This window comes from Rhipicephalus sanguineus, chromosome 10 (genome assembly GCF_013339695.2).
Source record: "Rhipicephalus sanguineus isolate Rsan-2018 chromosome 10, BIME_Rsan_1.4, whole genome shotgun sequence".
NCBI classification, from domain to species: domain Eukaryota; kingdom Metazoa; phylum Arthropoda; class Arachnida; order Ixodida; family Ixodidae; genus Rhipicephalus; species Rhipicephalus sanguineus.
Window position 1 is genome coordinate 28,743,360 of NC_051185.1, and position 25,729 is coordinate 28,769,088.

A 25,729-nucleotide genomic window follows, 5' to 3' on the forward strand; every position below is an offset into this window, starting at 1 on the left:
GCGCTTTAAAAACTCTCGAAGCCACCGCCACCAGCCACGCTGCACCGATTTCAGAAGACGCGTATCGAATATCACCACAGCTGCTTCCTATTACGCTGAACGAGCGTCACCGCCTTTTCTTTTTTTCTTTCTGCATGTTTGCGTGCGCTTTCACGGTGCGACAACGCTTATGAGCGCACTATGCGAGTAGTGTAACGCTCTCTTATAAACCGCGGGCCTCCATACCACGCGCAGCCAAAGTGGCGCCCAAGGCATCCATCACACAGTGCCGTGTCACACAGCTCCAATACGCTACAGAGAGAGCCGAGTTGCCCGCCCAACCGTTTATCCGCCCTGACCACATCCGTCTCCCTCTATCCGATTTATTATTTTGTTTCTCTCCCCGTTCTTCATCTTCTCCTCTCGTAATCCGTCACTCGCCTCTGAAGAAACCCTCTCCTTTCTACAGTAAGATGAAAGGCGTATCCTTCAAGGAACGCCGTCCGACGTCAGGGGCAACTTTGCCCCTTGCTTCTGGGTTTCTTTCTTATGGATTCATACTTAAGATTCTGCAGCGCCCACAAAAAAAGAAAAAAAAAGACGAAGAACGAAAGAAGTGCACACGACATGCCCTAAGTCAGTCATTCTAATTCAAGCACTGTAAGTCAGTTTCTTTCTTACAGACGTCGAGCTCCAGTCATTATAAAGTACAGCAACGCCATTCTTTTTATGTGGACGAGTCCATCGGCACACTAATTCATTGTTTTGGCTGTACAGCCCGCACTGGTGCTCGTTGTGGCACACAAGTGATATTGCGCAGGCACAGTCTGTGACCGATTCACAATAGTGACCGACTCTGCGGTGTGTCTGTGCTCTCTCTCTTTCCCTTTCCCTCGTCTTTCTCTCCCTCTGCTCTTATATTTCAAGTTCGCCATCTTCTGTTGCCCGTCAGTGTAAGGCAACACACGCGGTCTACCTCGACGGTTTTAAGCTCTGAAGTGCGCTTAATTTTACGCCATGCATTTCAAACAAGTAGCCCAGTTGTCGATTCCGTAGCCTCCCCGCCATTTCCTTCTTCTACATTTCTTAAATGAGCCTGTTGTATTCCTGTGTTCGTGCGGTGCTTCTCTTCCCTCTCTTTTACTCTTTCCATTCCTATTCCCTTGATCCCATTTTATAGGTAGCAAACCGAACTCTCGTCTGGTTAACCTCCCTGCCTTTCCTCTTCTCGCTCTCGCTCTCTCCATTTTCGCTCTCTCCCTCTATCGTAACTGTGTCTATAAACACTTTCTGCTTAATTTCGTTTGTCCGTTTCATAGGCTATGCCCACGGATGTGGCTTATCGGTTGCTGCGTATTGACACTAGCTCGCCGTTTTCCCTGTGAATTAAAGCAAGCTCTGAAAGCGGGTCCTCGGTGTCTGCTTTGTATCGGAAAAAGTTCTCTTGGTGACCTACGCCTCGTCATCGGCGCGATATTGTGAAAGCGCTGAACAAGTTTTTGCGCGAGACGGAACTAGACAAGAGACTGTAAATAGTTTTTGGACATTCAAGATTTTGTTTCATCACCACCTTCAAACTCATAATCAGCACCTTCTCTCTCCTCTCTTTACCACCCCCCACCTTACCTAGCGCTGAGTATTAGCAGGTCAAAATATTGATTCAAGCCTGCCTCTCAGCTTTTTTGTCATAATAAATCTCTCTCTCTTTCTTTCTCTCTCTCCCTGTTTCGAATGCGACAACAACATCGCCTTTGTCACCTAGTCTTTTTATTGCCTGTATATACCGTCGCCTACAAATGCGGCTGAGCATAGAGGGAGCGGCAATCAAACGCTCTCGCACCACAATCTCTGGCGTTCTCGTTTACTTTGTTTCTGGTTGTAGATAGCATATACAGTGGTTGTCTCCGACGACAGGTTTCCAAGACCAAACTCCTGCCATGCCAATATTTCTCCGTCCCCTGGCAAGAGACGTTCGGAGAGACCGTAATTAAGGGTTTTCGATATCGACGACGTCTCGAGCTGCCAACGGCGAACGGAGATCACTTGACACGACGGCATCCGCCAGTGCCTCTCCTTCCAAAGTCGCCGACAACTCGCGCTCGGAATCCTGAAGGTGCATCGATACACCACACATCGATCGGGGTCCCTATGTCGAGAACTTCGCTTTGTGTAAAACTCTGTGTCGATGTATTTCTTCGGTTGGGTCAACAAACGATCGATGCCTTGTATTCGCCTGTTCAACGGAGAGGGGGGACGCACATCCTTTCTGGACTTTTGCATGGGAGTACAAAAGATGATGCGTGCCGACGTTGCTGCGTCGGCAGTGCATTTTTGGGAGTCACAATTTACAACAGCCCAGATGGCATTATAGCGGCATCCAGGTAGCCTCCGTTGAAAAGGTGCGTATTCAAAAGGGGGGGTTCGGTGTCAAGACAACCCCCCCCCCCCGCACCCCTCAAATTTTCTGAGCTCTGCACACTCCCACTCTTTCCCTCCTTTATTTGTATTTCTATACATATATTGCAGTGAACAAAACTAACCCTTCGGCTTTATTAAAACAAAAAAATGACTACGACATTGTTTAAGTGCTGGCTCTCTTTCTATTTATTTATTTATTTATTTATTTATTTATTTATTTATTTATTTATTTATTTTACCGGTGGTCGGAAAGCATTTATTCCTACGCTACAGCGCGCTACACAGAAGACAAGAACACATCACAGGAGCTGTGTGGTGGCCCGTTTTTCGCGCTAGGTTGCGTCATTAAAACAAATACCAACTCGCTCAACAGCGCATATCGTTCTCCAAATATGAGCTGTTCTCACGCAGAGTGACCCTGTCTCCTCGGCAGTTGGACCCTCCATCTCAGCCGCTATGAGCCACAGTTTTCTCAAGGATGCATCGTTCAACCCAATAAGAGCGCATGGCGCGTCAAGGCCTTAAGACCATGTTCGTAGCGCCATGCATCGCTTGAAGAAATGTCTCTCAAACGAAAGAGTACGGCGGGTGCCACACGCACCACATAGTGGCCGTCTCCCATTGCTCGCCCGCTCTCCGGATCGTGGAAGGCAGGCTGTTGTTATAAGGCGACCCCGTCAGGGCCTTGATTACAGTTTCCCGACGAGACCCCGTAATTGCTGACCGAGCGATGTCCGGCGGCTCACTCGCGCAAGTAAGCGAGTGGTCAGCCTTGGAAGAAAGCAGTCGGAGGAAGGGGGGCGAGCGAAAAATGACGCCCCCCCCCCCCCTCTGCCTTGGTGTCTTTCGCAATACGAAAGGTCGTATGTTGCAGCAGTGCGAAAGAAATACATGTGAGGTTGCATTGTCTTCACGTAATGGTACACCGTACTCTTGAGGAGAGATTATTAAACGCGAGGAGGCAATACGGCGTGTGTAGTTTGGCTTGGTGTGGAAGGACTCTTAGTTCTGCGTCGGCCTGATGGGATGATAGCGGGAGTATAGTTCTGGAGGAAGCCACCGCGGAAGACAACAAGCGAGCTGCGTGTGTACAACATCTCAAAGGCGTTTGCATAAGTGATGATGACGTTTAAATGAGAATTCCTCGAGCATTTGGATAGAACAAAAGAACGTCTGTGGGAAGAGGTGTTGCCCATATAGGGTAGCCCACATCTCTGTCGGGCCAGTTTGAGAACATCAGAAGTGCCAAATTCATGATGGTGGATATGATGGTGAACTTAACGCGCACGCACGCACGCACGCACGCACGCACGCACGCACGCACGCACGCACGCACGCACCACACACACACACACACACACACACACACACACACACAAACACACACACACACACGCGCACGCACGCACGCACGCACACACACACACGCACACACAGAGAAATAGAGAGGGAGGGAAAAACGATGAGCAGAGAATCTGGTTCGACAGAGCAAAGCGTGTTATATACACATGCAGAAGCCGTCTTCCGGGTATCCCAGAGGGGTCATTTGGGAACTCAACGACTCGTCTACCGCACGCAAGCACACACGCCCCCACACAGACGTCTGTGTATATGCGGAGTGCGAAGCGTGCACGGGCATTAAAGCATAGAAGCATAGACAAACCGTATCTGCATACGAAACGAAATGCATTCGACAAACGGGACCGGACCTCGACTGGTCACGGAACACTGGCGAGCATCGGAGAGCCGAGATGAAAGCCGGAAAAGGGCTGGGTCTATATTGAGAGAGAGAGAGAGAGAAAGGGTGGCAGACATCGGATGATAAATGCGAGCGTCGTAAGGGTCATACATCACTGGCAGCATCCATCCCCCCTTCTTTTTCGATTCGCCAGCTCCCGTTCATTCATGGCTGGCCGGATACGCGCTAGAGAAGAAGAACCAAATATCTGAAAAAGGCCACATATAGAAAGTCGTCCTTCCATACTCGGGAACCTCGGCGTACGAAGTCTGGCTACGTAAACAGCTAAATTGGAAGAAGTTCCTTTCATACACTTGCTGGTAGGGCGTGTGAGATGAGGAGAACAACAAAAAGGCCACATAGGAAAACATTGACTGTTATGCGAGCATATAGGCGGGATGCGGAGAAAACGCATCGTATCGTGGCCGTCGAAGACGCCTAACCACACGTTGAAACTTAAATAGGTCTGTAGATTCCCACTTATTCCAGTTGTGGCATGCAGCCGTGATGAAGATAAGATGTCAAGTGGAGAATCTGCACGGCACCACATTTTATTGATCGCTGTGCACGGGTAGATAGAGTGAAGTAAATAAGAAAAGGCCACATATAGACGTAACACATTTCGTACGGAAATCTGGTTGACGTATGATCCTGGGTGCATTGGAGAACACGTGTTAAATTTTGAGTCTCTACACACAGTCGCGTACTCCAGCAATATTAAAAACGTAAAATAATGCTGTAAATAACAATAAGTGTCATGTTTTTCAAGCTTGGAATGTCAGAGAGCCGAGCTAGCTGGTAAGTATTCATTCTAAAAGATAGGGCGCGCAAACACGGACACAAGAAAGAAGTCAAGACACCACAAACGCCGACTAAAAACTGAAGAGGTGCACAGTATAAGCGGAAAAGAAAGGCACGAAAACTTATCTGCGCATGCCCGGGAAATAGGCGAACCTATCAATCCGGCACGCGTTGGGGTCTGCGTGAAAGATAACTTCTTTCTTGTGTCCGTGTTTTCACGCCCTGTCTTTTAGAATGTGTTTCAACTTATACGTAATTAACAATGCAGTTGCCATGGCACTGCTCAATGAACTGAAAGGCCTGTTTGCCGCAAAACATCAGTTGCTGAATCAACAATGAATAGAATAGACAAGGCGTCACATACTGTTGTCGTTTTGCCGGTGGCTTGACACGTTCTATACTAAGAAATGAAAAGGAGAAATGAAAAGGCCACATAGAGAAACGCATTTACAACGAACAGTGCGAAAGAACTGAGCAGCTCAGCCAGCACATGTTAAACGATCAAAATCTGAGAGCTTCACAGCTATTTTATTCGCTGTTGCTCAGGTACGCCGAAAAAAGAAACTCAATAAAGCCACATAGACATACGTCTGATTTTATACGTGACTGTTAAGCAGGACTCGAAAGAATACCTCCTCCAGCAACGTAAGAAAGTTCGTAAATAAGCAACAGAATAAAGAAAGGTACGCACTTCTATTTTCTTTTTCATCGGTGACCTGATAGGTTGTACACTGAAAGGCGAAGAAGAAGGGCCACATAGACACACGGCATGTTATACGGGAACGTAAGCGGGATGCGGAGAAAAGACGCCATCCTGAAATGTCAGCAAGGGCAGACGTAAACAGCTAAACTGAAAGCGACAAACTTGCGTAAAACAGTCTATATAATATAAATGTGTATGGAATAGAAACAGTACAGTATAGGTACAAGGTATATAAATGCGCAAACGACCTTCCATCTCCAAAAATAAACTGCAGGAGAAACTTTTAGTTAGTAAGAGGGCAGGGGGCACATTTACAAAGGAAGCCTAGCCTAAGCAATATCTGCGCAGTCTCTGGAACTCCACGAAGCGCGCTCGCAGATTTAAGCAAACTTCCAAATGGACAAGCTTCCCCTCACTGTAGCGAGACGGGCACGTCGAACTAACAATGCGCGGGCGCGTGCGCACCGAAAAGAAAACAGACACATACGTCACTCTAAGGCACGTATATAACGAATCCCCAAACATTCGCTACGTAAGTAAACACGTTGGAGCTTCGCAAAAGGGCGCAGATGAGATACGCAATGAAGTTAGGAGCAAATATATACGAAAGTCCGAAAGGATGTTTGCAGCGCCACAGGAGCAAACGTTTGAGCACGAAAAACGAAACTTTAAAAGGAAGGAAAGAAGGCCGCATGAAAAGGCCACATAGAGAAGCATATTTACAATGAACTGTTCGTGCAAGTTCACACAAGAACTGCAAGTCTCCACGGGGCTGCACGAACTCGCACCGCAGCCTTCAAGCGAGTTATACAAAGAAACAAACTTCACGGGCGTGTACGCATCGCATATGCTTGCGCTTTCAGTTGGGTACAACAGCACAGCGTTTCCACGCAGAATCTACAGAATTAAAAAGAAAAACGAAACGGCTGATAGAGAGTAGAGCACTGCACGGGCCGATTTTTCCGGCCCGGGCCCGGCCCGGCCCGAAAACGCCATGCTCCGGCCCGCCCGAGCCCGGCCCGGTGTTCTTTAATGTTGCCCGTACCCGGCCCGGGCCCGAAAGGTTTGGGCCCGGCCCGGCCCGGCCCAGCCCGGCCCGTTTCAGCTACTTATGCCTTGAGCATAAACGAGACACTGTCCAACCTTTGGTGATTGTGAAGATACCTGCCACACACCAGATATTATCTAGAGATTGTTTAAGGAACTTCTTTTAGTGTCACGACTTTCACTGGTACTGTGTATACTTTCAGTTAATTACGCCCGTAACGCTTTTGCGAAATAATTGCAGGGCAATATAAAATATAATTGGAGTCATGGCTGGCTGTTTTATGTACGCACGCAGTGGTAACCACGCAATCTTATTTTTGCATTTCAAAGAACGACTACAAAATATAATACCTGCATAAAGTGGAGAAAAACGCATGGCAGAAATTTTTAGGTGGAGTCTACATCAACTGCATACGAGCTAGGACTGCTGAATAAAAGTAGCAAGTCTCCTGCAAACTTTATCTATTGCACAATGCAATGAAAAAAAAACGTGCTCTAGCTGCTTCTGGGAGGAATACGCTAGGCTGGGCAGCGTTACATAAATTAAAGCTGTCGTGTTGACGCCTCGGGCAGGCAACTGCACCCAACCAACACTACGTTTTCGTGTTCAAAACAACAAGGTTCTTTGTTCCACCCTTCTTCCCCGAGTCACCGCCACCGCCACTCGGGGAAACGAGTGCCTCTATGGTCTGGCGCATCACCACTAGTACTGGGAAAATCAACAACGGCGTTTGCCCTGGGTTAAGGCTCGCTCCGCATCTTGCACTTAAAATGCACGAAAAACAGCTACTGAGATATTAATGACTCACAAGTCGTGTTGGCCAGTCTACGGGCATGCGAACGTAGCTGCATACTCGGAATGTTTCCTTAGATACCAACGCGCACATCTTATATACACTAATCTAGGCAGTTTACCGTTGCTTTCCTTACACGGTACTCAAGAACGTCTTTCACTCGCTATAATGGCGGAAGCTTATATTAGGCGTTTCTTGAAATCCCGAGTAGCATACCGATGGAGCAAAATTGTAGGCGTCTTGTACTGTGCAATTTCTGTGCACGCCAATGCACTCCAGGTTGTTTAAATTGCCCGGAGCCCTCAACGATGGCGTCTCATATAGCCTGGCTCGCTTCGGGAAGTTAAACCCCACAAAACAACAAAAACAAAGCCACACAACGTACACGCGCAATTATACCTATACGTATGAGACCCGGGCCTAATACGGGCCTGGCTCAGGCCCGAGCCCGACCCGAGCCCGAAGATCAAGGGCCCGAGCCCGGCCCGGGCCCGATCCAAGAACCCCTTACCCGGCCCGGCCCGGCCCGCGGGCCGGGCCGGGCCCGGGCTTTCGGGCCGGCCCGGGCCCGTGCAGTGCTCTAATAGAGAGTACCGAGAAGAGAGAAGAGGACGCGAAGGGCGGCAACCCAGCTCTGATTCACGGTTCTCACCGACGCGTATATCAAACACATGCAGGGAAGCACGCCCTCTAGGGGTTGTTTTCTTGCCCGTGTGTGCTTTTTTTTTTTTCGTCTTTGTCTCGTACTCTTTGGGAGATGGCACAGTGCATGTATTAGGTGGCCATATAGAGAGACGAGTCCCAGATTCACGGATGAGGCTGTCCGGTTCACTGAGGAAGACCATTCGTATACCCGCGCAAGGAGAGAAGCATTGCGCGCTGAATACATCCTGGGGAAACACATTGAGGATATATACCATACAAGGGGTGAGAGAAGGCGAAAATGCTCAGATATGTGCATATTGCGTGCGATTCAGTACGACGCACAATGTTTGGTGACGGGTTGCTTTGTGTGTGTGTGTGTGTGTTTGTGTGTGTTGGTCGTTTGACCTGAGCTTTCGGTGGCAGTGGACGAAAAGTTGGAAAAAAAAAAGAAAGCTAACGGACGCCTTTGCGTGGAGCAGGCTCCGACGTTATTTGCTTTGGGTCATATCACCCCATTTCGTGGGCTTCTTTCGCACCGGGATTTCAGCGGTTCTAGTGAGCATGGATGTGAGTGAGTGAGTGAGTGAGTGAGTGAGTGAGTGAGTGAGTGAGTGAGTGAGTGAGTGAGTGAGTGAGTGAGTGAGTGAGTGAGTGAGTGAGTGAGTGAGTGATTGAGTGAGTGAGTGAGTGAGTGAGTGAGTGAGTGAGTGAGTGAGTGAGTGAGTGAGTGAGTGAGTGAGTGAGTGAGTGAGTGAGTGAGTGAGTGAGTGAGTGAGTGAGTGAGTGAGTGAGTGAGTGAGTGAGTGAGTGAGTGAGTGAGTGAGTGAGTGAGTGAGTGAGTGAGTGAGTGAGTGAGTGAGTGAGTGAGTGAGTGAGTGAGTGAGTGAGTGAGTGAGTGAGTGAGTGAGTGAGTGAGTGAGTGAGTGAGTTGTTGATGGGTGTATGAGTTCGCGATACAGCGAATGGCTGAACGACTGTTTGATTGTTCGGATAAATAATTAGAAGATCGGATGATTGAATGAGCAAATTGTAGTTGTTGGTTGATTGCGTTGGTAATATATGTTGAGTGAATGGGTGACTGTTCGAATGGATATGCACAATGCAAGCGTTTGAATAAGTGAGTGATTGTTCTTCGTGAGCAATTTGACGATTGACTGAATTCGTGATTGGCTGAATAAGGAAGAGAATGTGTGATCTACTGAATGTCCGAGTGGCTACATATATGAGGCGCGAAAATCTTAGCATGAGACGTTTCGGGTATTGAACACAGGTAGGAAGATATTCTGTGAGAAGAACTCAGATGATAGTAAATGTGGGCTATGGTGACATATATGTCCATGCTCCATACGATAATACTACAATTCTGCCAGGCCAATATGATAACACTTCCAAGTGCACACAGTTTATGAAGAGCTGAAACGGGGGCGCGAAATGCAGCCTTATAGGCGTAGAACTGAACGTGAGAGGACGTGAAGTATAGGCTGCAGAGAAGTGTTCATGAAACGAGGTGCCCGTACGTGTTTATACTTTAAACAGAAATTTTAGATGATGTTCTTGCGAGGGCGCTGCGAAGACGTGTCACGTAAAACTCGCTAACTCGAACAGAAAACGGCCTCAATCAAGTGAGGCGAAAACGCGGCGATGTGAGAAAAGGCTCGCACGCTTGGGACCCCGTCAACGCCGAGATGAAGAGGCTGCGATGTCCGGTCCAAACACCCGCCGCTGCGTACGTGAGCTGAATGGAGCGCGTTGGCCGAATGGATGTACAGACTCCCTCAAAGCCCAGACCCAAAGCGCCCCCCCCCCCCTCCCCCCCGTTTCCTTCCTCTAGCTGAAGAATAACAACATGAAGAAGAAGAAGACGAGGACGAAGAAGAACAAAATAAATAAGAGCAACAAAAGAATAATCGCGCACGCAGACACCCACAGCGTGGACGCCCGGAGAATTGAATCTGGCATTGTTGCTTTGGAGCGCGACACGTGCGTGCAATCTATAAAGCGCCGCCGTCGCAGCTTGTGCTGATTTAACATGCACGTGAATGTTCGTTTCGCCTGAGTGCCCATTATTTGAAGCCGTAAGGCTGTTCACGCTGATGTAACAGGCGGTGTAACAACTGCGTATAAATTGCCAATCGATGGATGCACACAGTCCACGGCCTATATACAACGAAGACCTGTACAATGAAATTACCTCTGTAATGAATGGTTACCTATGTACCGGTTATTTTACGAGCGTTACGGCGCGTGACCTTGGCAACGGAGTACGCTGTATAACAATGCATCCCTAAGGTGCTCAAGCAGTTTGTCATAAAGGTGTTTGCATTGGAATCACGTGTGTATGCAAGTTGTAGACGGCGTATATCCAGGTATAGACGTACCATTCGCGTAGAGGTTGTTAGCAGATGGTTTTATATCGTAATTGCCCGGATATAGCAAGTGCAGACGACGAGCACACACTCTCAGAAACAGAGCGAACCCGAATGACTCTCTCGTGGGGGTACAAGTGTTACCTTTTTGAGGCATATGCTTAGTGACGCAACAATCGCGTGCACAGTGTGCAAGTAAATTACGTAATACACAAAGCGTACGGACGAAGCAACTGCGCCGAATATCTGTACGCTCTGAGAACAAAGGCAGCCTCGCTGACTCCCTTTTGGGACTTTATTGCTTGACCTACTTTTTTACTCCCTTTCGATAACACGGGCAGAAATTCACTTAACAACTAGGTAGTATAAACTGCCCGTAGCTCACTTCGTGTGGAACGCCTACGCGCGAAAGCATATGCGCAGCATGTCTGCGCTCCAGGAACGTAGGGAGTCGGGGTAACTCTACTTTCGGAGTGTAAGTGTTCCACACCGCCTTAACTCTCCTAATAGTTTTTACGCTCAGAACGGAGTATGTTCACTCCGCTTCTACTCACATGCAGTGAATACCATAATCATCATCATCATCAGCCTGTCTACGCCCACTGCAGGGCAAAGGCCTCTCCCATGTTCCGCCAATCAACCCGGTCCTGTGCTTTCTGCTGCCACGTTATACCTACAAACTTATTAATCTCATCTACCCACCTAATTTTCTACCCACCCATCTACCCACCTAATTTTCAGTGAACACACGCTATCTCAAAGTATGTCTTGATATCTACATGCGCAATGAACTTCAGTATTAGTACACTGGCTTATTTAAAAAAATATACGCTGCTATACACCGCAAAGCAGCACAGCGATACAGCATGGCCGATCGTGCAGTGTGAGATTACATATAATTGAAATTTAAAAATAATAATTGTTGGGGTTTAACGTCCCAAAACCACGACTTGATTATATGAGGCTCGTCGTAGTGGAAGGCTCCGGAAACTTCGACCACCTGGTGTTCTTTAACCAGAACATAAATCTAAGTACATTTCGCCTTCATCGAAATTCGGCCGCCGCGGCCGGGATTTGTGATCCCGAAACCTTCGGGTCAGCGCAGTCGAACCCCAAAACCACTACGCCACCGCAGCGGGTAAAACTGAAATTTTGTCGCAAATGAGGGATAGCGGATATATGGGGAGGGCAACACACATAACCCTCACGTAACCTTCTTGCGGTTCCCCTAGCACGGTGCTGTATACACATCCACAGCAGATGTAGAATAAAAAAAAAAAGAACTCTAGATTTCTTGCATGAGACTCCAGCCATTAAACGATTCCCCAAGGATTAAATCGTGCGCCCATGCACGTTTTGACAAATTACCGCGTGTCGCACAGCCGGCAAATTTCTCTCAAACCCAGATGTTACTTATATATTGCATCCTCGTCCCCGCAAGAATATTCACACTATAAACTACACAGCTGGAGTAAAATCTCGACAAAAAAAAGTTTCAAAACGACCCCCCCCCCCCCCAAAAAAAAAAAAGAAACTGTCGCACCTCACACGAGAGTTTATGCGTAACACGTTTCCGGATTCCTCGAAGAATCTCAAGCGTTACAAATTTCTCATCCTCCTCCACCCCCCCCCCCCCCCCCGCAAGCCTCCAACCCAACTCACTTATTCCTTTTTAATGTATTTCTTGCGCGCCGGAACGAGACGTATATTAAATAAATATTACCGAAACGGCAGCTATAAATAACATCCGCTCCGCGTTCCTCCGCGCATTCCGCGGCAGATTACGGTGACATCGACAACGCGACCGCCAATATATATATATATATATATATATATATATATATATATATATATATATATATATATATATATATATATATATGAGAGAGAGAAGAGTGAGGGAGATAGCGTGTTGGGAGGGAAGAGGCGTGATTTGCTACTACAGTAATGCGACACGCGCGGAGTCGGAATAGAACCAATAAAGAGTACAGATTCAAGCAGTATGTCTGACAAAGAAAACAAAACAAGAAAATATAGAGCGTGCATTAGTGAACTGTCGAAAGGAAGTACGAGGCAGCGCTAGGGCCTGGTGGTGCGACAGACCGGAAATGAAACCGAGGCGCCATTCCTGGTAAAACACACGGAGGAAGGGGGGTGTAGGAGCAGCTTCCAGGGGAGGCCATGTGCGGCGGAGCGTCTGTCTGGCGTGAACGAGATACTGACGAAAAGAAAGAAAATATTGAAGCGTGTACCGCATATACTCGTGTAATGGCCGCAGGTCTTTTTTTCTACTGAGATTTTGTGTTTACATCTCCTTATTTGCCCAGTGGAACTGCTTTACCAAAACAAGTGATCAGACTGCACAACTTTCCTCAGCCGTTATTGCTGTTGTGTCATTGCTACTCATTTTGTTTTTATAATGAGCACCCTGATTGGACAATAAGTCAGCAATACTGAATAAAAAATAAAAAGAAAAGCTTACAGGGTCCCGAAGTCGAAGGACTCAAAGTCGAAGGTGGTCTTCAATTTCTTCTCAGTCGATATATAGATCCGTCCCCGCCCCCCTCCGAAAGCTTTCTGCGCCTAACGTGGTTTTGTACTGCCTCCGGGATCGGTCCACCTTTGACCGTGCGATGATCTCATGTGATGACGGCATTATGTGACGGCACGTGACATGGCGTCATAGTCACGTCACGATGATGTCACAAGTTTCGGCGATCTGTGACGTCATTATGCAGTTATATAGTGACGTCATCACGTGATGATGATTTTTTTTCATGTGTCGTGTTGACGCCGACGCAGCAGGACGCCGAAGCTGCCGACGGTCATTTTTTTTGCGCTGGACGACGCATTTAAGGCTCTCGTCTTATTCTCTAAACAAAGTTATTTCACGAAGGTATTTTTTAACCAAGTTTTTGGTTCGCCTATTTTGTCGGTGCGGCCATTACGCGAGTACATACGGTAAGCGAAACGGAACGAGAATATTGAGATAGCAGAACGACGGCATACAGCTTCTCGTAATAAAGTACCTCCGGCTTGGGATCCTTAGCGTGTCTGCAGCTGGCAGACTTGCGGACTTGCAGCTTGCGAAAAAGTTGCAAGGAAAACCTCTCCCGGCTGGGACGGATTAGAGGGGGGCGCTTATCTCTAACATGACCCTGGTGCCGTATGTCTTGAGCTGTGAAGACAAAAAAAAATAATAGAAAAGAAAGAAAGCCAACAGGGTGCAACCATGCGCAGAATGAAAAACAGGGACAGATGCAGATACGACGCTGACTTGTAGAAATAAGTTGTTTAGTTATGTGTGTATTAGTTGTGCGTTATAGGTTAGTGGTTACTGCTGGTCCTTTCCTTGCCTATGAAGATGTAGAGAAAGGGAAAGGAAAACATGGAAGTTAACCAGAGGAGGCATCCAGTTGGCAACACCGTTCTTCGGAAAGGGAAGAAAGAAGGGGGGGGGGGGGAGGGGGTGTATGCATTCTTTGCGATCATCAGTCACTGGCTGTTAAATATTGTAGCGTAGTGTTCTGGTCGCTACTTGGTCGCCGCCGGAGATATGACCGTACACACAGCAGAACCATAGACTTTCCCCTAAACTGATTTATTTGGCTAGAGTTTTCCTAATTAGACGTTGTACACACTTGTACGCTACTAACTCTGACAACTCTGAGCAGAACTCGCTGCAACCTGCTCTCGTGGCGTCTCCGGTGCGACCTCCTCTTGGCTCCTCCGGAAGCGTCCCGAGGCCACCCCAGAGACCAAACAAAAAAGGGCCACTCAGAAGTCCCCGTTGACCACACCCAATCGGGTGTCACGAATTCAAACAGGTACACCCAATCGCGGGCGGTCTCCACCGAGATTGAACTCGATGACCACCGTCCGCCCAAAGAATAATAATCTAAACTAAAGTAAAAACAGACAAAAAGCTATCGCGACATCCGTTAGGCTTCCACCGTACAGTTCACCCCGCATACCTTCAGGCGCAGCGGATGCAGAGCCGCCTGCGGTCCCCTAAATGGGAAACAGACCCTCGCAACGCGGTCGCACAACAAAGCCAATGAGCCACTCAAGGACACCACCGCAAACCCTGCTCTTGGGCAGACCCGCAACATTGGAACGAGCCAAAAGATAGAAGAAAATAGCGAAATCAACGTTTACGCGACAGTATCTTTTGCCGTTGTACATATTTGCTTCCCCTATCTCGCCACATCTTGCTTTGCATGTCCGTGCACGCTACTGTTATTAACAAGCAAAACCATTGCAAACTCAAAATCTACGGTATGGGCCCACGTTTTCTGTGACAGAGTTTTTTACGTTGAGCCATCCATGCAATCCTTACGCATCGAAGAAGCAAACTGCTTTTCTTGGCCATTAAAAAAAATGAAAGTATACTAATCCATTGCGACGATCTACTGCACAAGAACACCAGATAAAGGAATGAACACAAGACGGGCGCAGACTAGCAACTGGAAAGTTATTGTCAGATACTCATACAGTACAAACTATAGTGAACTGGAATTAGTACAAACACACATGGTTGGAATTGTAGATTGGCGGTTATGTAATCAATTTCTAGTTTATGCAACGTCACCGACGGCCTTACCACGCATATGTCTGGTGATATGCGTGTGGCAAGTCCGTCTGTGACGTTGCATGAACTACAAATTGTTTTTTAACCGCCAATATGCAATCCTAACTACGTTTGTTTGTACTAAATATATGAGTATTTGATAATAAATATTCAGTTGCTAATCTATGGCAGTCTCGTGTTCCTTCCTTGTTCCTGGTGTGCTTGTACAATTGATCGTCACCGAAGAACGTCATGAGCCACAACCGCGACAATTATAAAACTGCATTCACTACCCTTTACTGCCTTAACGATCGTAGCGCCAGCATTCACATCAGTCATTTTCGCGGGAAACTCCGTGCCGTCTGCTTTGCCAGCTGGGATATATTAAGGAACGATATTGCAGGCGGCTCAGTTCCTTTTCCGGCACCCCACTCGTCTGCTCTATTTTTTTTTTCTGTTTTGTTTTTTCCTCTGGCGCCCAAATTGAGTTCGTGACTACGCGCAATGACCAAGGGCCGTCGGCGTATTTCTTCCCCCTCACCTTGCTAGGCAAGCTGTAATGGACGCCGGCATCTTTACGCGCTTATTACCGGGGAGGCGCCGACCGCAAGACCCCCGCGGATGTTTTGAGCGCAATGTTCTGCGTTGGCACTTTTGTTCGTTTGTTCTTCCGGAGGGATGAACCACGTGGGAGGTCGAAGGTTCGCGTCGCGGTAACGCAGATCCGTGGACATTATCGTATTGAGTCGTGTGGTTGTATATTTCGTCATCTTACACTGATGTCACACGGTGACTTTTGATCGCGATTGATCCTGATCCGAATCTACTCTCTTGGTCGTGATTGTCCCATTTACGCAAGGCTGCACAAGGGAGCCTATCACTGATAAGGAGTGTGATCTTGATCAGGCTTAATCGCGATTAGCTATGCACCGTGTGACTCCGGTATTATCAGCTCTCATTAGGCCAATATATGCATGAATAGGTTCAGTGTGTGTATGCATGCCAAGATTACAGAATCTGACATTGTTACGGTGTTTGACGAGGTTCCGAATATACACCGTCCACGCTCGTTAAGCCAAAAAAACGTCACGTCTATTGTTCTATCTATCAAGGATTAGTCTCTTTCTGCTTACTACAGATGCCCGCGAAATACAAAAGAAAATCCCACGTGACATGCCCGCATGAGCGCCCATGCGCGCCGTGATTGCAGTGCTGCGACTGGGCAGCGACTATGGTGGCGGCTGTGCGATGACGGACCTGCTGCTTGCAGTAGCACCAGCGATAAGCGCTGCGCCTGCTTATCGCTGTCATGAACCGCCGCGAGGGAAGCGTATAGTTTGTACGCGGAAGGTTAGGCAACACTGAAATCACGGCGCGCAAGCGGGCAAGTCAAGTCGCATATTCTTGCATTTCGCGGACATCTCCACTAAGCATAAAAACACTAATACTTAATAGCTAGCAAGTTTGAAAGTGTCTAATCGGACGTTTTGCAAACCGATCTACAACTTTCTCATTGAAACTTTTTGCCTAGCATCGTTGCTTCGAAAGTTGAATAATTAATCTTGCCTGATTAACAATTGAGCAGAACACAAAAAATAGTGCGACTAACTCCATGCAATAGTCGGCAGCATCGTGTCTTGTCGTCGTAAAGTGCGTCGGCATATTTTTAAGCTCTGGCTAGAGTTAGCGGGGGCACCATGTATACAACTTCACTTAGCGAAAGGAACGCCTGGGGACAAGTTGCAAACGACACGTCACTTCTCGTTTAAAGAACCGCGCGTCACCAGATGTCGCGAGTTTGTAGCAGTACACTAGGTTCAAGACACGACGTCATAATGCGGAGTGGGTGGCGATGAATAAGTGACGCGTCCAGATAAAAAACCACGCTAATGGCAGAAGTCGCGGCGCGTCTTTTTACACGCTCGTTACACGAGGGAACGCACCGCCACTGAGAGGGCACACGCAGCCGTTAGACACATTATTCTCCACCTCGGGCTAACAACCACGTGGGAGGTCGACGTCTCTAGTAGAGAGATGAGAGGAGAAGGGAAGAATGGGGCAAGGGGGAGAGGGGCAGACTCGAAGACGACCACTCGCACGCTGGTACCTCCCAGACGTCCATCCATCCGCGCGCTGGCGCGCGTCGACGCTGTTCTCTAGAGTTCTGGCAGCTCGTTAGCGGAGCCAAAATGGCTCCCCGCACGCTCGGTGCGCTTGAAGAAGGCGGGGGTGTGTCAGTGCCCTAACGTTCCCACTCTCCCTCTCCACCTGTCTCTCACTCTCTCTCTCTCTCTCTCGGCCCGCCACGGTGGTCTAGTGGTTATGGCACTCGACTGCTGACCCGAAGGTCGCGGGATCGAATCCCGGCCGCGGAGGCTGCATTTTCGATGGAGGCGAAAATGTTTGAGGCCCTTGTACTTAGATTTAGGTGCACGTTAAAGAACCCCGGGTGGTCGAAATTTCCGGAGCCCTCCACTACGGCGTCTCTCATAATCATATCGTGGTTTTGGGACGTTAAACCCCAGATATTATTATTGTCTCTCTCTCTCTCTAAGACATACACACACACACAAACTCACTAAAGAAAACAGCATAGCGTTAATAAAGCTTACTGGGCGGTCCCGAAGCGCATGTGAGTGCCGCATGAATGCGCGCAGAGCACGGACAACTTCGGACGTGACTTTGCAGGCGTCATGCTGTAATCATAATAACTGGGGTTTCACGTGCCAAAACTACGATATGATTATGAGGCGCGCCGTAGTGGAGGGCTTCGTAAATTTCGACCACCTGGTGTTCTTTAACGTGCACTAACATCGCACAGTACACAGGCTTTTAGCATTTCAGCTCCATCGAAATGTGACCGCCGCGGCAGGTATCGGACACGCAACTTTCGGGTCAGCAGCCAAGCGACGTTGTCACTGCACCACCGAGGAAGGCATACGCCATGTTGAAACTATCATTACGCACACTGAACATTTGGTGAAAGGATGTGTTCTCGTGAACTTACACGTCCTGTTTTGGATCTAGAGCTAACGGTATGCCTAACTTCTTCAGTCAAATTCTTCACTAAAGAAAGTTAGGTGAGAAGTGACGCAGCGCAGTTTGGGCCTTAGGGGAGACACCGAGCTCTTGCCCTAGCTGAAAAATGGGGGCAAGTGAAGCTTAGTGTGTGCGTGCCAGACGGGGGTACTACTTTTCTTTCTTTCCTTCTTTCTTTCTGTCGCATTGCGCAATCTCCCCTCCCAACTGCTTCCTTCCTATGCCGGGAATTGGACCTTCATCCACGTGATTAGCAGCGCAACACTCCAGTTACTATACAGGCAATAATGAATGTCATTCATTCATATCCAGGCAACAATGAAATGTGACAACGTAAAACGACAAGTCACCTCCATAAAAGATCAGATTGCCATACCAGAAGCGGCTGATCACCACAAACCCAAGATAGTGAGAGCACCGATTACTGCAAAGCGGCGCATTGAAATACGCACGTCACCAGCACATCTTCGAAGGCCGCATCTCTGTAGGCTCGCCGGCGTTTCGTGTACGACGCCGCCACCGGAATCTGTGAGTTATATAAACATGCTTCGTTTGAAAAAAAACGCGAGCGCTTGAGGCCTGTTACGGCTAGAGGGTTCCTGTACTAACACTGTATCGTGGATGAGCTTTTACCGAGAGAAGAGTAATATATCATATGCGCCCATCCCACGCGTGGATGTTTCGCGTACTCTAACCGCGATGGGTCGCCCGACCTTTCTCCCGTTGGGTCCCAAAAGATGAGAAGTCGGAGGTCGCCCCCGAGACATCGTACATAACTTCTTTTCCCACGAAAGGTGGCTGCTATCCGAAACGGGGATTCCCCATTCGTTGCAGAAGCTGGCGAATAGTGAGGGCAGTTTTAACACTACCTGAAGCTGCATACATACTAGAAACAAAAACATAAAAAAAGGCAAGAACCTTTCAGGATACCTTATGCATTTGCCTAGGACGAGTCCAAAGCGGAAGCCATCCTTTTTTTTTTTCATTCTATGTAATGATGTTCCTCCCCCTCCCCCCCTCGAAACATTTCTGCACCTAACGCAATCGGTAAAAATGAACTACATTATCGTCTGGGGGGGCTATAGACTTAACAAACCAAGTTTCAGGAAATATAATTGAGCCAACGGCGCCGAAATACGAAAAAATATACTTTGAAATCCATGGCGTCACGTGCGGAGATGTCGGCATGAAATTTAAAAATGGAACTTTTAGCTTGATTTCTCTTTTATTAATAAACATGTGATGGTGAAATTAACGACATTAGAGTGTTCTCAGAGTACAATTCAGCAATCTAAGCCCATAAGAGAAGAAATGTAAATAATCACTGCGGAAAATGGCAAATATAATCAACGTTGTGTAAACGCGGAAAGAGACACCGACCAAAAAAGGAACGCAGTTTACTTGACGTTCCGGCCCACCCATACGGGAGCCTTGTTCACAATCAACGTTTCGGCTCCCGTATGACTCACAAATGACGTTTCGGCTCCCGTATGGGGGGCCGAAACGTCAAGTAAACTGTGCTCCTTTTTTTTGTCGGTGTATCTTTTTGCGTTTACACTATGTACTTCCCAGGCCAGACGGGTTGCCGTCAAACTTTAGATTTCATAATCATTGTTTTGTTACAAGGGCGAATCCGACAAGGAGAATGAACTGCTGCTGAATTGAAGGCATTCGTGAAGTCCGCTTTCTTCTCTATGTAAGCTGAAGAAATCCACGAATTTGCTCTAGCCAGAGGCATTACGTGCGACTGCGTATTTTTCTGGGCTCACGAGCCAGAACGCAATACTTGAGACGCGTGTAAAAAACCCTGTTTGAAGCTTCAATCCTTTAGTTTATTGCTCGGTCTGTATAAGTTTGTAAGTGTAGAATTTGTTGCATTCCACATCTGAGCTTTGCAAATGGCAAAACGAAGAGCAACCGTCAAATCCGCTTCGTTTGGTATTCAGTTCAGTTGAGCGTAAATAATTTTCTACAAAGAATAGACAAACGCCGCTTGACACAGCTTGACAATATCCAGAAAACCCAATACTATACAAGGCAATAGCAAAGATATTCACGGGATATCTTACGCAATCGCCTAAGACGACTCGAAGGCGAAAGCCGTCTTCTTTTTCATCCCAGTGAATGACTGTATTGATACTTCCCCCGCCCCCATCCCCCCGAAAGCTTTCTGCACCTAACGTGCTTTTTCACTGCCTCCGGGATCGGAGGCATTGTAAGCTTTCCGCACCACACGTGGCTTTGCTCTCTGTCTCCGTAATCTGCCTACCATTTATACCAACCGAAAATGTCGTGTGATGACGTCATGACGTGACGCCATCGCTCATACGAGGTCACGTGGTGTTTTGACGAGACCTGTGCGAGCCTTGCCGATTGGAGATTACGTATCAAGACCTTCCGGATAAGCGATATTTTGCAATACTATATATATATATAATATATATATATATATATATATATATATATATATATATATATATATATATATATATATATATATATATATATATATATATATATATATTCAGTGGGAAAGTTCAGTGGGTCAGGTACGTATAAGAAAACACGCGGGTACACGTACGAGAACGCAATACTTTACGTTAGACGTTTTGGCCGTGGCATGGCCTTCGTCAGAGAATATATATATATATATATATATATATATATATATATATATATATATATATATATATATATATATATATATATATATTAAACGTCCGTGCACTCAGATTTATGAGCACCTTAAGGAACCCCAGGTGGTCTAAACTAAAGAAATCCGGAATCTCCAACTAAAACGGGGGTCACACGGTGCACTGGTGATCACGATTAAGCCCGGTCGGGATCAAATTATCAAATTTATCAACTGTTATAGGCTCCCTCCTGCAGCTAGCGTAAAGGAGCCAATCACGACTAAGAAACTCGATCCAGATCAGGCCTGATCGCTATCAAAAATGCCCGCGTGACACCGGTATAGGACGATCATCATAACCCTATCGCGTTATGACACGTGAAGACTTAGAGTGCAATTTAATTTACACCAACAGATTAGACATTGAACAAGACAGGACATTCGAGTAAAATAAATAAATGAAAGCCAAGTAAGATTTCCAACCCTGATCGCAGAAAACAGATATCGCATGTAAATGAGAGCCCCCACCTACCTAGATAGCTCGAAGGATAAGAGATTACGTGACAGGGCGTTTTTCGCAGATGTAGCACATACTCATTCGAGGGCGTACGGAATTCTAGTATAGAAAAGGAAAAAAAAAAGACAAGAAGGTAAGACAAACAGCGCGAAAGCAATAACTGGAATAGACCGGAGAACACTGCTCAGGTTGCTCTTCATTTTTAAACGAACAAGTCGTTTCCACTTCAGGGCGAAGTGGCCCGTCGACGATATATTTACTTATACGAGCCCGTTGGGAGGAATGTTTTGAGAAGGAAGAGCAAGGGGAGCGAATGAATGAGAGAGGTGGAGATTTGTATGCAGCATGAAGTTGTAAAAGCCGCGAATTGAATCGTATACACACTCGTATATATACGCACGGGACCGATTGCTGAAGAGCGGGCGTGCGCGGGAGATCTATTCGGCCACTGAGCATCCTACTTTACGCGTATGCACACACACACTCACACGCACACACACACACACACACACACACACACACACACACACACACACACCACACACACACGCGCGCGCGCGCGCGCGCACGCACGCACGCACGCACGCACGCGCTCACACGCACACAGTGCGAGCATAGGTATGCAGCGTGCGGTGAGTGAATAAAGGGGTTGGACGATACTTGACTCTAAAAAAAAATTAAAAATTCAGGAGCCATTGCCCTATCGTGAAAATGGGGGCAAGCGAAGGCTGACGTGTGCGTGCCTGGCGTACCTACTCTTTTTTCTTTGTTTGTATTTCTATGTATATTTCAATTGGCTTGCGCAATGCTCCCTCCTAACTGTTTTCTTCCTCCATGCCGGGAATCGGACCTTGATCCACGTGCTTAGCAGCGCCACACGTCAGTTGCTACAGGCGACAACGACGGTCACGCGTTCATAGCCAGGCAACAGTGAAGTGTTGCAACGGTAAATAACATGTGACCTCGATAAAAGGTCAGATCGCTATATCGGAAACGGTTGATCGCCGACAAGCCCACGATCGGGAGGGCATCAATTATTTGGAAAACGGCGCGTACAGATACGCACTTGACCGGCGCACCTCCAGGGGCCGCATTTGCATAAGCTCGCCGGGTTTTCCCGCCTAAGCCGCCGGCGCCACCGAAATCTGTAACGCGTGACAAGCTTCGCATGAAGAAGGAAGTGGATTGAGCGCAGCATCGAAACATCACGTGGCCTAGAGATCCGCAACACATGTACAGCCCGGTCCACTGTTAAAGGGAACACTCATACTAGAACCTGTCGTATTGTTGGCCCCCTAACGGCAAGTGGATGTGAACAAATTGTTTGAGCACGGCACTAGTCTGTCAAAAGGAACCAGAACTGTCAACCATTAGTTGTCTATTGCAAATCTTAGGGACTATGCCCTTACCCCTTCCCCCTGCACATGGTAGCCAGCCGGTCTAAGAACTGGCTAACCTCCCTGTCTTTCCGCTTGTTTCTTCCCTCCTTCCTTCCTTAGGGACTATGCTTTTGCAAAAGAGCGAAATCCGGACATACCCTGCACGCAAGCGTTTCCTTTAACAGTGGACCCGTCTGTACGCCCTTCATTGTTTGATGAAGGAAAACGGGGGGCGCCGCGATGGCGCGAAGGACAACCGGATATGACCTTTTATACGTGTATATTACGCAGCGGAAGACAAGGCGGATATGGGAGAGGAAGGAAGAGGGGGATCGGAGTCTGCGCTTCCGAAACGAAACGTCGAGATTGGTTATTGGCTCGCGTCCTTTTATACGCCTTTGGTCCGTGTTTGTTTCGAGACTCCGCCGGTGGACGAATCTTCGCAGGAGGGAGCTACACACAGAATACAGCAACAGATGTCTTGTTTCTGTCTGATTAGTTGTAACTCAGCATAAGATGAGGTGGTTGTTAATTGTCCAGTCGCTTACTTATTTCTGCCCAAGACGTCGTCATTTTTTCCCTTTGCTTTCCCGTTTCTTTTCCTCTTTCTCTCCTCCTATCTTCCTTTCCTCTATCTCTCGCTTCCTCCCGGAAGAGTAGGCAGGCGTTGTGCCCCTGTAGGTGGCACTTGTCAGCCCGCTCCCTCCCTCTTTCCTTTGTGTCATTGGGCATTTGTGTACGCATATCTAATAGCAATAAATAATAATAATGCCGAGTTCAGGTGATAATAGGGTGAACGAAAAAAAAAACAGCCTTAATTAATCGACAAACAAAATGAGGCACGCATTTATATTATTGGAAAGGTCGCAAAAACTCGGATTTTAGTTCGGAAATGTCCACCCTGCGCTTTGATATATATCGTGCACAAACAATCCACTGCTTATAAAAAGCAATCGTTGTGCTCCCGTGAAAATGCATCGAACTTGGGTCACGTACGTTTCATCATCATCATCATCAGCCTGTCTACGCCCACTGCAGGGCAAAGGCCTCTCCCATGTTCCGCCAATCAACCCGGTCCTCCTACGTACGTTTATCCTGCGTGAAATATCGTCCATCTGGGAGCCGATATCATCGCAGCCATGTGTCAAATTAAGGAGAGATAATCATATTTAACGATTGGACCGCTGTGTGATAAGCCAAACAGCCGTTAGCGTCTGCTCCCTAAATGTCGTGTTCGAACGGATCAAACAACGTTTTCCCTATAATTCTTTTTTTCTTTGAAATCGTGCGGATGCCCGTTCACCGTTTGTCGTGAAACATCTGCGCGATGCTTCGGTCCAGTGGTTTTTTTTTTGTGTGTATGTGCATACAACAAAATCTGCACTACACACAAACACGAAAGAACCTATACTGCGCAGCCAAAATATGACAGGTTGTGGATGACAAGTAAAATACGTTGCCGGAAACGGCTACATATCGTGCGCGGGATGATCGCAGAACAGCCACACACACATAGACACAAACACACACAAAATAATAATAATAGTAATGAACTCGGCGGAAAAGGTCGCTGTCACTCAAACACGTCACGCGTGTATCGATTAACCCGCAAAATTACGACGCTTAGCAGCTGTTTTCCGTGTCACGACCGAAACAACCATCCGGAGCGCACGAAGACCGTTATCATTTTTTTCCCCATCCAATCACGAAAGAAACAAAATGAGAAATTGAATATTCCGCGCCGAAAAACCTGTCGCAAGTCACGATCTATGCGAGGATGCGGTCAAACTACGGTACAAGCAGACACGACAAAAAAAGAAAAGAGAAAAAAAGCCGTGCGAACGCCGCTCGTGCTGCAGCATCAAGTTTCAGCTGATTTCGCATTATTTATTGTCTCCTAATTGCATTTCACCAGCTTCAGCCGTTAGAGTGCGTGCCGAAATTCCCAAAAATATTTCGACGACCATGGATTTATTTACGTATTTATTTTGTTTGATTTTATTTTTGCATGCTGTAGCTACGCTATGGCTTTTGAAGGAGCCCTCGGTGTATTAACCGTCACATCCTAACAATAACATACTAAAGACCACAAAAAAAAAAATTGTTCGATCACATTTCAAAAACGCAGAAACATCTCTAGTGAAAAGAACTGCAACGTTCAGTTCCTCAAGCAAGAAGAAAATATGTGCGCACGCCTTTCAAGTTGAAACATTAGAAGGTTTAGGATCTGAGTAGAATAAAAGAAGGAATCGGGGAACTTAGGTACGTCATGGTGACCTGATAGTGCGCGGAAACAAGCAACACAACTTCACTTACCCTGAGCACGACAAAATCCATGCTTGATTTTTTATCCCAGTAAGTCGCTCCTCCACGGAGTAAGCAAGCCGGCTCCTAGTGCAGTCGATGCAAATCCAATCCGGCGTTGGAGCTTCTCCTTCGAAACCGCACAATTTACGCCGCCGAGTGAAAATCCGATAGTCCACTTGCGCTCGTCGAAAAGAAACAACACAGTCGCGCACTCCGCTCCCTAGTTTTATGCACAAACCGGAAATAACGTTAGGCCGCTTCCGATCGCACAAGGAAAAGGAATTAGCACTCCACACTGCCCAAAGAGTTGTCACTTTGAACACCGAGGACGTTGGCACACACGCACGAAATTTGCGGAGCCCTCCCGCCCGCGGACCACTCGTGCAAGAAACTTGTAACGCTCGCTCCTGCCAATCACAAACTCAGTGCCACAATTCTCGATTTCCCGGCAGAAACACTCGCAGTGAGCACCAGTCACGTGACGCTGTCACACAACAACTTCATGACGACGACAGCAGTAGATGCACCAGTAGAAAGCAACAACCAGCGACTGGCCCGCCGCAACACCGAGCGAAATTCCAATCGCAGATAAACGCCCCTTCCTCAACTTTGCCCCAAACAAAACTATCCCGGGACCTTCAGACCGAAGTTGACGATCGAGCAAAATCCGAAAAGAGTATAGCAGACGACAACGTTGGAGCAGACGTTCTTCGTATCTTTCAGTCAACAGGGTGCTCAGCACTCCCTCCCAGCGACCAATCAGAAACAAAGCACAAAAACCGCAATAGAAAAGC

At 47.4% G+C, this 25,729-nt stretch overlaps 1 protein-coding gene across 2 annotated transcripts in view; it reads right to left on the bottom strand.

Annotated features, from left to right (window-relative positions):
- Positions 1–25,505, bottom strand: part of LOC119407310 (E3 ubiquitin-protein ligase PDZRN3) — a 145,530-nt gene extending 120,025 nt beyond the window's left edge. For both annotated transcript variants that reach the window (XM_037674223.2, XM_037674221.2), the window contains exon 1: positions 24,945–25,505. In XM_037674223.2, coding sequence (XP_037530151.1) covers positions 24,945–24,965 — 21 coding nt within the window. In that variant the 5' untranslated portion in view covers positions 24,966–25,505. The remainder of the gene's footprint in view (positions 1–24,944) is intronic.
- Between the last annotated feature and the right edge of the window lie 224 nt (positions 25,506–25,729).